This window comes from Salminus brasiliensis, chromosome 6 (assembly GCF_030463535.1).
Source record: "Salminus brasiliensis chromosome 6, fSalBra1.hap2, whole genome shotgun sequence".
Taxonomy (NCBI): Eukaryota; Metazoa; Chordata; class Actinopteri; order Characiformes; family Bryconidae; genus Salminus; species Salminus brasiliensis.
Window position 1 is genome coordinate 32,713,368 of NC_132883.1, and position 13,353 is coordinate 32,726,720.

The 13,353-nt window shown below is 39.2% G+C and overlaps 1 protein-coding gene across 6 annotated transcripts in view; it reads left to right on the forward strand.

Annotated features, from left to right (window-relative positions):
• The first annotated feature begins 807 nt into the window (after positions 1 to 807).
• The window catches only part of pbx3b (pre-B-cell leukemia homeobox 3b), a 74,758-nt gene continuing 62,212 nt past the window's right edge, over positions 808 to 13,353 (forward strand). For all 6 annotated transcript variants that reach the window (XM_072682066.1, XM_072682067.1, XM_072682068.1 and 3 more), the window contains exons 1-2: positions 808 to 2,252; positions 2,920 to 2,993. In XM_072682066.1, coding sequence (XP_072538167.1) covers positions 2,056 to 2,252; positions 2,920 to 2,993 — 271 coding nt within the window. In that variant the 5' untranslated portion in view covers positions 808 to 2,055. The remainder of the gene's footprint in view (positions 2,253 to 2,919; positions 2,994 to 13,353) is intronic.

Sequence of the window (13,353 nt, forward strand, 5' to 3'; positions counted from 1 at the left end):
TTAAGATGTAGCATTGTCATTTTTATATTAAAATTAGATAGCATTGCAGGGTTATAGTTTATGACAAAGTGCTTTTTTCCTTACTTTCTGATAGTCAGTATTTTGTACAAAAAACATATGCATATGTGCATATGTAATTAGATTTAGATAACTTAAGATGTAATAATTACTCTAATTCACTTAAATAAAATTATGTAAAACTATATCTAAAAATATGTGTAAGTAACTGTGCTGGATGACAAATGCATTTTCATTGCACCCAATATTAATTTTGTTTGAGTTTAAACGTTGTTAATAGGATTGAAATAAAATCGTATGTGTAAGAGAAAACAAGACAGGGTTGTAGTACCCCAAGACCTTATATTACAAATCTGTATGGTGAAGCCATGCTATGGTAGGTACGACAGTAGGAACGTCAACGTCTCTTTCTGGACGTTCATTTCGGTGAAAAAGTCACTGGGTGTTCGCGCAGGAAACCCAGCACAGCCCCATTATGCGCGCCAGCAGCAAACGCGGAAACGTCACTGTATCTCCTCGTAGTCTGCTACCATAGCAACTGCAGTGGAGCACTGCGCAGCGCCGCCTGCTTGGGCGGTAGATGTCACCCGTGGCAACGACCAATCAGAAGTTGCTATTTCGCTGCACGGTATTGAGCACCGTGGGCGGGCGCTAACTGGCAGCGGAAGCCGACCATTGGACGTTGTAATGCTCAGTCACATAAAACAGACGCAATGATTGGCTCAAAGCGTTCTAGCTCCAATAGTATAAACATGTCCTCCACTCGCCTATTCTGCTAGCCAGGCTTGGTAGAGGCGACCATACCGTGATACGGTGTGGAGAAACGAGGACCTAGAGCGATCCATTATCAGTTTAGTATCAGCCAACATAAAACTTCGGGTATGTCTTTCGCGTGTTTTATTGCAAAACGCGTCTATAATGTGACGGCACCTCGCGACACGGGCACGCTTTAAATGAGGCACACGCAAAGTAGGACTTCAGTCTTCTTTTTCGATGTTCTTCTTTCGTCATTATCATCACTAGTATCATTAGTAGCGCGCTGGCATTTTGTTTCCGAGGCTCTGGTGAGAAGTGACAATCTAGACCCCTCCTCTGCAGGGCGGAGCGTGCATTTTTATGTCGATTTTTATAGCGTTTTTTTCTGCTCAGCATCAGCTCTGACACGTCCACACTGAGTGAGTGGCATTGGCACATTGTCAATCGCTCACTACCGCTGCCATCAAACAACATAAAGCACACACAGCCCAAGCGGCCGCCTCATAAATTTGAGCAAGCAGATATTTTTGCGCATCGCTTCATGGCGTGTAATTAAGTTTCACCCTACTCATCATAAGAGAACTTTTTTTGTACATTTTACATTTTTTACTGTCACCTTTAGGCTAAATTGTTGCTTTTGTGCCAACAATTTCATTCATTCTATTTCTCGTTCTCATTTTTGGATTTTGGAAAAGCAATATTTTGGCAATACGATTGTTTTGTATTTTCTTTCTTTTTAAAATCGTCCATTTACTCAGTCTTTACTCGACAATTTTTCTCGGATATTTTTGTTTCCGTCAGATTGCAGTGCGGATTCAAGTTTTAAAGATTTGCAAAAGGAGAAAATACATAAAGAAGACTCAAACCAAAAAGCCAGTCATCTCCAAGGAGCTTCAACAGTTTTTTGCGAAGAGAAGAGAAAGTCAGTTTGGCATGAAGGCTCGGACAATATTCAACGGGCAATTACTGTCCCCTCGATGCTGAAGTCGAAATAAGAGGCTGAGATTTCTCTAAAGGACATTTTCAACACGGAACTGTAGGACAATCTTTTGTAAGAAAGAGAAGGCTTTGGTCGAACAGTTCTTTCTCACTGGTGATCGCGGTTCATGCTATTCACCTTGTTGCCACGAACCCGTTTTACCGTCAAGGCTTCGGAGACAAAACCAACCCCGCAGATGCTCCTCGTATAGTCACGCAGCCTTTTTGCATGTGCTCATTCTGCTTATCTTTAGCTTCCTCTGTGACTGAGTAAGAAGCGCATTGATCGGGTTGCGGCGGACTATGGACGAGCAGGCGCGGATCATGCAGACTCTCGGCGGTGTGAATTTGGCTGCGCACTCGGTGCAGGGAGGCATGGCTCTGCCGCCTCCACATGGACACGACGGGACTGATGGGGACGGCAGGAAACAAGACATCGGTGACATTTTGCATCAGATTATGACTATTACAGACCAAAGTCTGGACGAGGCGCAAGCAAAGTTGGTGCATTTCTTTACATAATTGAACGTTTGGTGACGAGTGGTTGAACTGTAGATACAATTCAATTCGGTTATTTAATACACTGGCTTTGCATTATATACACGTTGTTTTTTCCCACACATCCAGCTAGGACTCTTTAAGTTTCTAAAGTCACCTATCTCAATATGTATATAACATCCAAAAAATGAACGTGTGCCCCGACGTAATAATCATAATCTCCAGAAGTATTGTAAATTGTTTTCAAAGTTTTTAAACACTGTGATAAGTAAAAGTACTTAACGCTGCACCACAGCGTGCCGTAATTATCCTCTAAAACACTTGTAGGCATTTCATTAAAAGTTTCAACATCACTGTCCGGACCATAGAGGCCTCACCGTTTCATGTTTGAGGACTTTAGCCCTATCCTGCTACTCATGTCAATTTTTTTCTGATTGTGTAGATTAATGGGCTGCTATTGATTGGAAGAAAATGTAATTAATACAAATTCAATAATTAAATAATAATAATAATAATAATAATAATAATAATAATAAAGGATAAGATGTGTGTAACAGTGATTTACTTTTTTTCAAACAGTAAACACATTCAGTTCACAGTGAACTTGAAAATCATTTAAAATTGAAGTGACTATATACCAATTTTGTGTCTTGTTCCAAACTGAAACAGGAAACACGGACTGAACTGCCACCGAATGAAGCCTGCCCTCTTCAGCGTGCTCTGCGAGATCAAAGAGAAAACAGGTAAGCGTGTGCATTCTGTAAAAAGCCACTATTACACCGACACGGCTCAATAAAAAGGCAGCCCTTGTGCCACTAAACCATCACACCCCGCCATCTTTACTAGTCGTCTTCTTTTCACTTGGCGTTGCTCTGCTCACCTCTGTGCCTCGGTCAGATGCTGCTGAGCCCAAAGCGCAAAGAAAAGCGCCAGTTTGCACCTGAATACCTGCTGGCTTCTTCTGTGTGTGTAAAGACAGTATCCAGCTGCCTCGTGGTTTTCGGGGGGTCTTACAAAATCGAGGCATGCAGCCTGTAGCCGTTTGTTTACTTTGCCTCAGTCCCATTGTCCAATTTGAGCCCCACAAAAATGCTTAAATATCGCTGAGATTGAATATGGCGACAGAACGTCCCGTGCTTGTGTGTATAGGTGGTGTTTTCCTTTGCCGGTTTGCTTAATTATAAGCACTCCTAGCTCCATTGCATGTGTTGAAATATGGTTTGGAGGGCAGTCTTTAGCTGAACTTTGTCCAATTTATTGGGAAAATATTGGCAGTATTGAACCTAAAGCCAATTGTTGCCAGATTTGAACACTATGAACAGTTTTCTGAACAATTATGAGTCTGTTCTGTAGTTCTAAAAACACTGAGGCAATTGCATTGTTACGCTTTTTTAGTTTAGTTTATTATGGCACTCTGTGCTGTTTGTTATTTCTGAATTTTATTTTAACATAGGTGCATGTGGGGAACCTCACCAACAGTCCAAACTGATGACGGGCTACAAGTACTCAACTGACCATTGTGGAAAATGTCCACTTTGATTCTAATAGAAAATGGGAAAATATTGATTGCTTGACAGAGCACTTCTCTTCGGTTAGAACTGTACAAAATATTAATCCCACAAATGTACACATTCCCCCATGTCTCGTGGTCTTTTATCTGCTAGAAAATTCAGTTTTTATTTTTTTTTATTCAGTTTGTTTGTAATATTATAAATGTAGCCCAGAAACAAATTCAGCACCATTCAGCATGCTTCCAAGGCTGTGCGGTGTGACCCAGTGTCAAATATTAACATATGTCACTGTCTCACAAAAGACAGATTTGAAGGGGCGACTCAACACCCATTGAGCGCTGCCGCATCATGTAATTTACTGTCCGTTTCCTCACCATTCTGCGTATGGCACTATTAAAGTGGATGTTGACTTGTCTATAATACCGTAAAGATGTGTTCACAAAACATGCAAAGAGAGGTTTAAAAGTGACCATATTAGAAGTGTTTGGCATGGGATGGGAATTGCAAGGACAATATCAGGCATATAAGGTAAGCGAAAGAAGCAAACAGAATGTGATGACCAGTTTAGTTGTATTCTGTAAGCGGTGGCTTATACATTTATCACATACCTAGTTACAGTTTGTCTCGGGCATATGGAAATGATTGTGGTCTAAGAACTGTAGTACAGGCACTACTACATAGAGTTATGTGTTTTACTGTAACATACTATATTATAATGTACAAAATTTAAACTGGAGAAAGAATGTTCACTCTAGATCAAATCACAGTGCTATTGCGGCATCTCCATGCACCCTACTACTACTCCATGTACTCTGTTACCTCAGTGTGGTTTTGTGCTTTACCAGATTTGTGGCCTTTGTGTGGCTTATAAGCAGAAGTGACTTGAGGAAGATCATAAAACTTAATGAACTTCTAGGCTGCTGCATCTCTCCGCCAGGGGAGGGCAAAGCCTCGCTCAGCTGCCCTGCCTGCTTGAGGTGTTCTTTATGCCTGTCCAGAGATTGAAAATAGTGTGAATGGCGAGGCTAAATGTTTTGAGTATAGCTTTACAGCTTACAACTTTGCAGAACAATAGAGAGGCTTGTAATTAAAATTGTAATTACGTTGATGCATATTTTTAGTACTGTTTAAAGGTTTCTGTTTTAAATAAGGCATATGTTACCAATTTTATTACCTTGCTCCCTTCATAGTTGTATTTACAGGAAACATTTATCACCCTCTATTCATGCATTTTCAATATTTTAAACCCACTTGTGGTTGTGACATGCACTTTCATGTGTGCCTATTGTGTTACATTTAATACAATTACGTTCCATATTGTATTATATCGCTAATTAAATAAACTTACAGAATAGAGTCCCTAAGTATGCAAATTATTTAAATGAGCTTGTTTACCAGCTCAGTTGCTGTAATCTTGAGTAATCCTTTTGATGCTTTGAAGGGTTTCTTTTTTCTCCCCAGTACATCCAGGCTAATTCACTAACAAGCTTTCAGCTAATTTGTTTCCTAACCCATGAGTGAGCATATGCTTCTTGTTTGCCATTGTCTTATGTTTTATAGTATTAACTCCTTCTGCAAAGAAGTGGCTTGGTGCTTACACAGGAGGGATAGTAAAAGAAGGAGTTGAAACACAAGTGTAAATGGTCTTTGGGGAAGTCCTTGTTTTAAGGACACTTAAAATATATTTTCAATAAATAAAATATGATTTAACAGAGACTATTGTTAATGGCAGTACTGTGATCTACCTGCTGCAATGTTCAGAGCTTGGTTTCCATGAAGGGATGAGAAAACCTTCTCTCTTTTGGAACCAGGAGTTTGTGTTTTTTCTTTGTTGGCTTGTTGAAGGACATTGTCTCATGAGGGTGATAACAGCAGAGCCCTCTGCAGATAAGCATTCTGCTCATTCCTCTTTTCTGTCAAATGCATTTTCCTTTAGTCTTAGTCTTTCTTCTTCTCCCTTTTTTTTGTGTCACACACATGTGCATCCTCAAAACATACTGTAGTATGTTTTAAAAAAACATAAAATAGTAACATTACATTGGTGCATTATATGCTTTGAGAAGAGGATGAATTCAGTGTTGCTCTCGTATCCACTGTAATAAGGACTAGAAGGTGGAATGGGTAAATCAAATCTGAAGTGTTTGTATTATAACCATGTAAACAATAGGAGTGAAAAGCTATGTATGTACATTTGTTTGGACACGCGAGGAAGAGAGATGGTTTGTGTGTGCATGTGTGCGTGAGTGTGTGTGTATGTATTTGCCGTTGATAAAGTAAAGAAAGTTTTTTTTTCTTTGTGAATTCATGTTTATGATGCGTGTATGTATATGTGTGTATGAATGTATGAGTGTATCTAAGCGTTTGTGTGTGCATAAATGTGATTCTTTTCTTGTATATGCTGATCTTAATTGTAGCTATTAAACTCACACAACACAATTCACTGTTGGCAGTGTAATTGTAATGTCACTTGCTGGCTGTGTGAAAATGCACAGGAGGCTCACAATTGCAGCCTGTAACCTGTGGGGGGTTCAGTGGATCTTCACTTCCACCTCCTCCTCTCACTTATCCATGTTTGGGATCATTCAGTTGGTCTGTTGACTCTTCTCGATTTGCCTGTTTTGGAGCTCTCCATGACCCTTTCTCTGCTGTCTGTGGCATCGTCTTCTCCTGCCCCATTCACCATGACTCAAACAGCATGCAGTAATGATGTTGTAAGCTTGCCAGAATCCCACCAGTATAGCAGTATCTTTACCATTTTTACACTGGCACTGTACAACAAGCCATGGTGCCTAAACCATAGTTAAGGAAATAAACACTGTAATTGATTATAAATAAATCATGTAAATGATCATTCCAGGTTAGATAATCCTAAAATATAACAGCTATGGTGTATGGGAAACATTAATCTTGATTACTATTAGTTAAATGCTAAAATTGCCAAAAACATGAAAAAATAATGTTCTTGTAAACAGGATTATTGGGTTACTTGGTTCAGGGTGTTATTGGGAGCCCAGGGCAGTATGAAGATTGGGCATGTAAAAACTGTTGTGTTCTCTTCGTTTCAAGCAGCAGTTGTTGTCTGGCAGAAGGTGGGAAATGAATGTGGAAGGAGAGAGCGAGAAAGCAGATAAATGGATGGAAGCATTTTGCAATGCAAAGCTGTATGTAGTGTAGGGGAGCTTTCTTGGCACTCCACTAACTGCTATTGGAGACCCTCAGCAGATTTCCCCAATGCTAAAGCCCTAGAAGTATTAATTCACTTTGATATGCTAATTAGAGGGCATTATGCAAGAAATGAGATTAAGTGGCAGCATGAAGTCATTTGCCTGTCAGTAAATTGAGTGTTTTTAGCAGGAGGGGTTTGTTTTTTTTTTCCTCCACTTTCTCTCTGCTTTTTGCATTTAAATGAATCAAATGAAGGGAATGTGGCAGAAATGCTTGAAATTATTTTGCCTCCTTATAGCCTCCAATGAATTTTTATCGTTTGTGTGTGCTTTTTCTTTTTTTATTCCACCTGCCTTCCTTTTTTTTCTTCCAAGGTTTTTTGAAGACTTGAGGAGAGTATTTGAGCAGCAGAGTTGTGATGGTGGAATATGCCTTTAATGAGTATGCTGTAGACAGTCTTTTGCTGTTTAATTACTAGAGTCATAATCATAATAATAATAATTCGTTTCTCACCAAATGTTTTGTAGTACCTGGAAGTGGAGGTAATTAGCTTGGCTAGCATGCTCAGCAACACAGATTATATACTGTATGGAGAAAGTCTTCTCTGTGCACAGATAGAGAGATTGTGGAAGCATATGAGAAAAGAGTTATACAGTATGGAGAATAAACTTGTCGGTTTTATTTCAAGAGGGAGTACAGAACCGCAGTGTCCTCTACTGGGATGATCAGACTCTGAGAAGGTGTGTGTGTGTGTGTGTTTGGGCTTGTGCTCAGTTTGTTTGCCCTCGCTCCGATAGAGAGTGGGGCTGGCGGAGGCAGTGGCAGAAGCAGCAGGAGCAGCAAGGAATAACAAAGGTGAAAGATTACCTCCATATGGCATTTCTGACCGAGGGAGAAAGAGAGAGAGAGGTGTTTCGAAGCACCACTCCTTTCTGAAGTGAGGTTTAATCAATAGAGAGAGATTACAGAAAACTATTACAGTGCCAAAATCACAAGCTCTCTTTCTCTCTCTCCCCCCCTTTCTCTCTCTCTCTCTCTCTCTCTCTCTCTCTCACTTTCTATCTCTCTCTCTCTCTCTCTTTCACTTTTTCTCTCTCTCTCTCTCTCTCTCTCTCTCTCTCTCCCTCCTCCTTCACTCGATCACTGGCTCAGAGACTGCCTGCCTATTGACTTGTTGTTTTTCTGACCTTTGACTCATCAAGTTCAGGAGCTGGCGGTCTGGAGGAGAGAGAGACTGCAGGAAGCTAGTAGTGTTTTGCCTGTTGTGGCGTGCCTCTGTCTCTCTTTCACACACATGCACACAATAACACTTACACTACAAGATAGATACAGGGGCAAAGACAAATAAAAATAAATAAAATACACACCCCTACACACATTTATTTGTTCACTTCCTGGTCCTAGGCTATGTGTGTTGTTTTTTGCTCATCCAGGGCAAATCCCCGATTTGCACATTCTGAACTGGCTAAAGTAATCTGTACCCGCGGTTGTAATTAACCACATGCGAGGCTGGCTAAAAGCATTACCTTGAATAAATGGAATGCGGCGATGGAGAGAGTAAGCATTTCTTAAACCCTCAGGGAACATTTATTTTGAGGCGCCCCGACAAAGCGGTAATGAGCCAACTAAATCTGCCCTGAAGTTGATTTGACATCTGCTGTGTTATCATTGATATTGTGATTGTTAATCTTTTTTTTTTTGGTAAAATTAAGTTCTATAAGTAGTATGTTAACATCACTGGTGTTTTTTACATATATTAAATTATTGTTCATTAATTCGTTTTTTTATTCAGACAGGATTTATTAATTCATGGGCGAAAACACATTTATTAAATGTTTCGTATATAGCAATGTAAGGCGCAGTTAATTATAAAAGTGTGAAATATTAACACAAGATTTTAATCCATGTTTCAGTCACGAGTGCTCAGAGTCTAAGCCAAGGGATGAAAAGAAAATATTAGTGAGTGCTGCCTTGCTCACTTGCCTTTCACTACTGTATTGCAGATCCAGTTTTTTCCCTTGAATTCTGGGGTAAATATATGCGGGCCACAATAGAAAGCCATTCAGCCAAGTAGACAATTGACTTTGGGCTGCTTTTTGTTCGCGTCTGCCCCAGTGATGCGTCTGCACTGACAAGATAGTGTGAGGCAGAATGGCTCCCTCTCAGCAGGGCTTCCTTTCTCTCTCTCTCTCTCTCTCACTCTCACTCTTTCTCTCTCTCCCTCCCTCTCTCTCTCATTTGCTGGTCGAGTGAAGGATTGAGGAAGAAGAGGCTGACTATCTTCTTCACAGCTCCCCAAATCCCTATGCCTTCTACCAGCCGAGGGTGGCAATAAAAGGGGAAGTGTAAAAGAAAATGAGAGGGAGAAGAGAAAGAATTGGATACATGTCAGACTTAAGGGAGAAAACCTCAAAAAATCTGTAATCACACACTTTCACAGGCTCACTGTATTTTTTTAACTAATGCCTCTGCTCTTTACCTTATTGTAATTACAGACATATTTTTATATAGGCTAAATCCACAGCACCAGAGTTGTATCTAGTGTGCCTTCAGCTTTAGTATATAACCACACAAAAACACACACAACTACTTTCTCGCTTAGTGCTGTACCTTCAACTAGTGAAATAATTAGCATCAAATTTATAGATGATTAATTAAAAAAAAAATCTGTTCAGACTGATGCAAATAATGTATAAGGGCAAAGATGGATGGGGGTTAGCAGTTGGGTATATTCATCTCCTTTCTGCAGTTTTTTTATATAACCCAGTTCCCCTCAGCATAAGAGTGGCTATCAATGCCATTTGTTTGATAATCTCATTTAATGAATGTGCCCCCCCCCCCCCCCCCCACAGCATGCTCACCCATCCCCCAGGCAGACCAACAAGAGATGAGCTCATGTTTCATTTAATTATGTCTGACTTCGCATTGGTCTTTCAGCCTGTTTATGAGAAAGTGACCATGAAATAGTTAATGTAGTTGTTCTAATTGCACAGAGTCTAATTTTAACATTTTTAAATGTTTTTTTCCCCAAAGGAATGAAAGTGTAATTTTTTAAATTAATTTCTAGCTTGTCAGCTGTGTCTCTGACCCAAACACAGCTTGCTAAAGGTCAAGACTTTGACTATAGACACTAAGTCTAAAAAGCACACACACACCCCTTCACATACACATAAGGTCTTTGCAAGTGTAGGAAATCTGATGAATCTCACATCACCTCTGACTTGTCAGCTATTCGTTGTGAGTTAACCAAATTGAGCTCTGTATTGAAACATTAAATTTTCATTTAAAAAAGTAAATGTTCTCGCCTGCCACTGCTGTTTTAATATTTTACATCTTTCCCCTCCCTGACATGTGTGTATATGAAATAAGTGCAATTTGTGATGTGTTGTCATTAATAATTTTGTCACAAAGCACAAAAGCTTCAGAACTTCATTTCGCAGAGCAGTGTTTATGCCTCATAAGAAAAAAAGGATATTGGCAATGTTTACATCTGCTATCTATAAAAAAAACATTTATACAAAATTCATTTACAGTGGTGTCATCTGCCATGTACAATACCTGGGCTATTTTATTTTTGAATCTAGGTTTATATAGATGGTGTGCAGAATAGTCAATGGAACATCTGTTAGTTCTATTCCCCAATTTAGTGTTGTTATATTTGGTTTATTTCATTTTTCATATCTAACTAAAACTTTGTGTATAGTTTGGTAATATTTTTATTGCAGTATTTATTACTGCATTCAACAAGTTCTGCCAGCTGTACCAATATTACATCCATGAACTAGTGTTGTAGAAAAATTGCAGCATTGACTGTAATTGTATGATATAAAATGTAATCTTTCTTCTGAATCTGAATCTGTATTTTCTATATAGCGTAACATTGGTCAGTTTGCTGCAATCTATGGTTTTGTGTAGTCAGCATTAATATTTGCAGCTGGCACATCGGTGCCAGGATGTTTGGAAGAATACAGATCACTGGTGGAACACTTCTTAGTGTAAAAGAGGGTCAGATGGTAAGGCAAGTACAGATTGAGAGAAGTCCTTTCACCGTAATGATGCCGCTATTTATAGATCTCCATTTCATTAGACACACTGTTTCAGGGAAGAGATTTCCTCCAGGACCAGTGAATACTCCAAGTTCATTTACTTTCTCATGTAGAGGACATTATGTACATATATATATAAATATATATATATATATATATATATATATATATGTGTGTGTGTGTGTGTGTGTGTGTGTGTGTGTGTTTGTGCGTGTGTGTGTGTGTTTTTATCGTCCAGGGCGGGCGAACAAACACACACACACATTGACATCATTGATGAAGATTTTGAATAATTTTATTGCTCTATTCATATTTTCATATTTGTGTGAGACAAAATGAGAGAAAAATATATATGATATTTTCATTTTAAATCAAATCACATTTATTTGTATAGCACTTTTTTACAACTGGTGTTACCACAAAGCAGCTTTTAAAAATCAGTAAAAAGTAAGTAGGAAATCAACAACATAATGAAAAACACATGAAAATCTCCCAGTGAGCAAGCCAAATGCAACAGTAGCAAGGAAAACTCCCTCAGAGCTGAAGGAAGAACCCTTGGGAGGAACCAAGACTGCTTTTATAATAAAATGAAGTCTAATCTGCTGTTATTCTCGCAGAACCTCTCTCTTGGTCTCTCTCCTCTGCCTGTTTGCATTGCTTAAATTAAGTCCCCATGCCATTGTTCCTTTTCACACATTAGAATGATATATTGAAAGCAGAAATGGGGAAAAGACTGCAATGCAATGAAATTTTAATCAGCGTCTTCTGCTGCTTTAATAAGGCAAATAATTCTTATTGGCCACTGTGTTAAGATTTCTAATATTTAATTCATAGCAAAGCTTGCATTACTCTTCCACAGTCCTGACAAGCTCCACTTTGCCATGTTCCGAAAGGCAGCCGTAAAAGAATTAAAAGCACATGTAAATGTCTAAAAGCTAGTGGACAGCTGGTTGAGAACGACAGCTCTGCACTGTTTAGGTGTAATCGCTAGAGGGATTATATATTGATCAATTTTCCACTTATTTATTAAATATCAAGAAAACCTCATGATGTCATTGCTCACTTTGACTCCAGTGTTTTCACTTAATGTTCACAAGTTTAATGCAGTTAAACACACACTCCAGGAAAAAAAAAACTTTACATATTTGCTGCTAACTTTCTGGCCTACTCATTCCTGTACACATTAAACATTGAACGAGCATGGACTTATGTCTTTGCCATCATCAGGGCATTCAGAGAAGGAAAACAGGCACAGAGAAAGCCTTTAATTCCTAACTGAAGATATTTACCACCTATCTGTGCAAGAGGCACTACTCTCCTTTTCCCATTCCACCATTTTTAAACTACACTCCAAAATGTGACCACTTTTACCATCTCTTTCTCTTTCCCATCCTACACTCTTGAAGTTCATTTTTTTAAGCTGAAGCAACGGAAAGATGGCGCACGGCCAGCCAGAGCTAGATGCTGTCTCAGGTTTCAGGGAAAGGGGCCATATCCAGTTTTGGGCCTGTGGTGAAATGGCTTAATTGGTGTCAGAGCCCCAGGGATACAGTCTCTCTGGCTATATTGTGCTCCTTTTCTGCCTTGGTAGTCTACACTGTGCTAGCCTACACATAGCTTTCCTCTCCTCTCCTGTCCTCTCCTCTCCTTTCCTCTCATTTCCTTTAGTCATTTTTTTCCTTTCTTTCCATTTTTTCCCTTTCCTTTCCTTTCCTTTCCTTTCCTTTCCTTTCCTTATTTTTCATTTCCTCTCCTCTTCACTCCTCTCCTCCTGTTCTCTCCTGTCCTCTCCTCTCTGGACGTAAACCTGGCCAGTGTATGAGTTGAACGAAGAGCGAACAGCATCTTAACAATATGCAGCAATGTTTGGGTTGACAGAAATTAATTCTTGCACAGTTCCCAGAAAGCGGTGATTAATGGTTGAGAGCACAAAACGTTGTCCTTCCCCTCTACACTGCTTTGATGGGGATTGAAATGCAGCAAAAAAGAGCCAGTTTTTATATTCTTTCAGGATGGAGGTCATAGTGAGTACATTACAGCAATTTTTCTCCCCAACCACCCCCATCTCTTTTATTTAATGCCTTTCATTTCTCCAATGTTCTCTTTCTGTTTTTCTGTTCTTGGAAATCCTCCTGAATGTATGCATACGTCAGCACTTGCTGATAACTGTCACTACAACTGAAGGTGGTCATGAAATCTTAGTCACTACCTTTCTTATGTTGCTATTAAAAGCTTCAGTATGTGACCAATCAACTTATTATTAATTTAATTAATATAATATAATAATTATAAAAAAATATGAATTACAAAAATTCAGGACATGTGTTTGTGTATCAGCAACAGCAATAAAGCGAGGCAGACTATTCACCTTCTTACAGTGG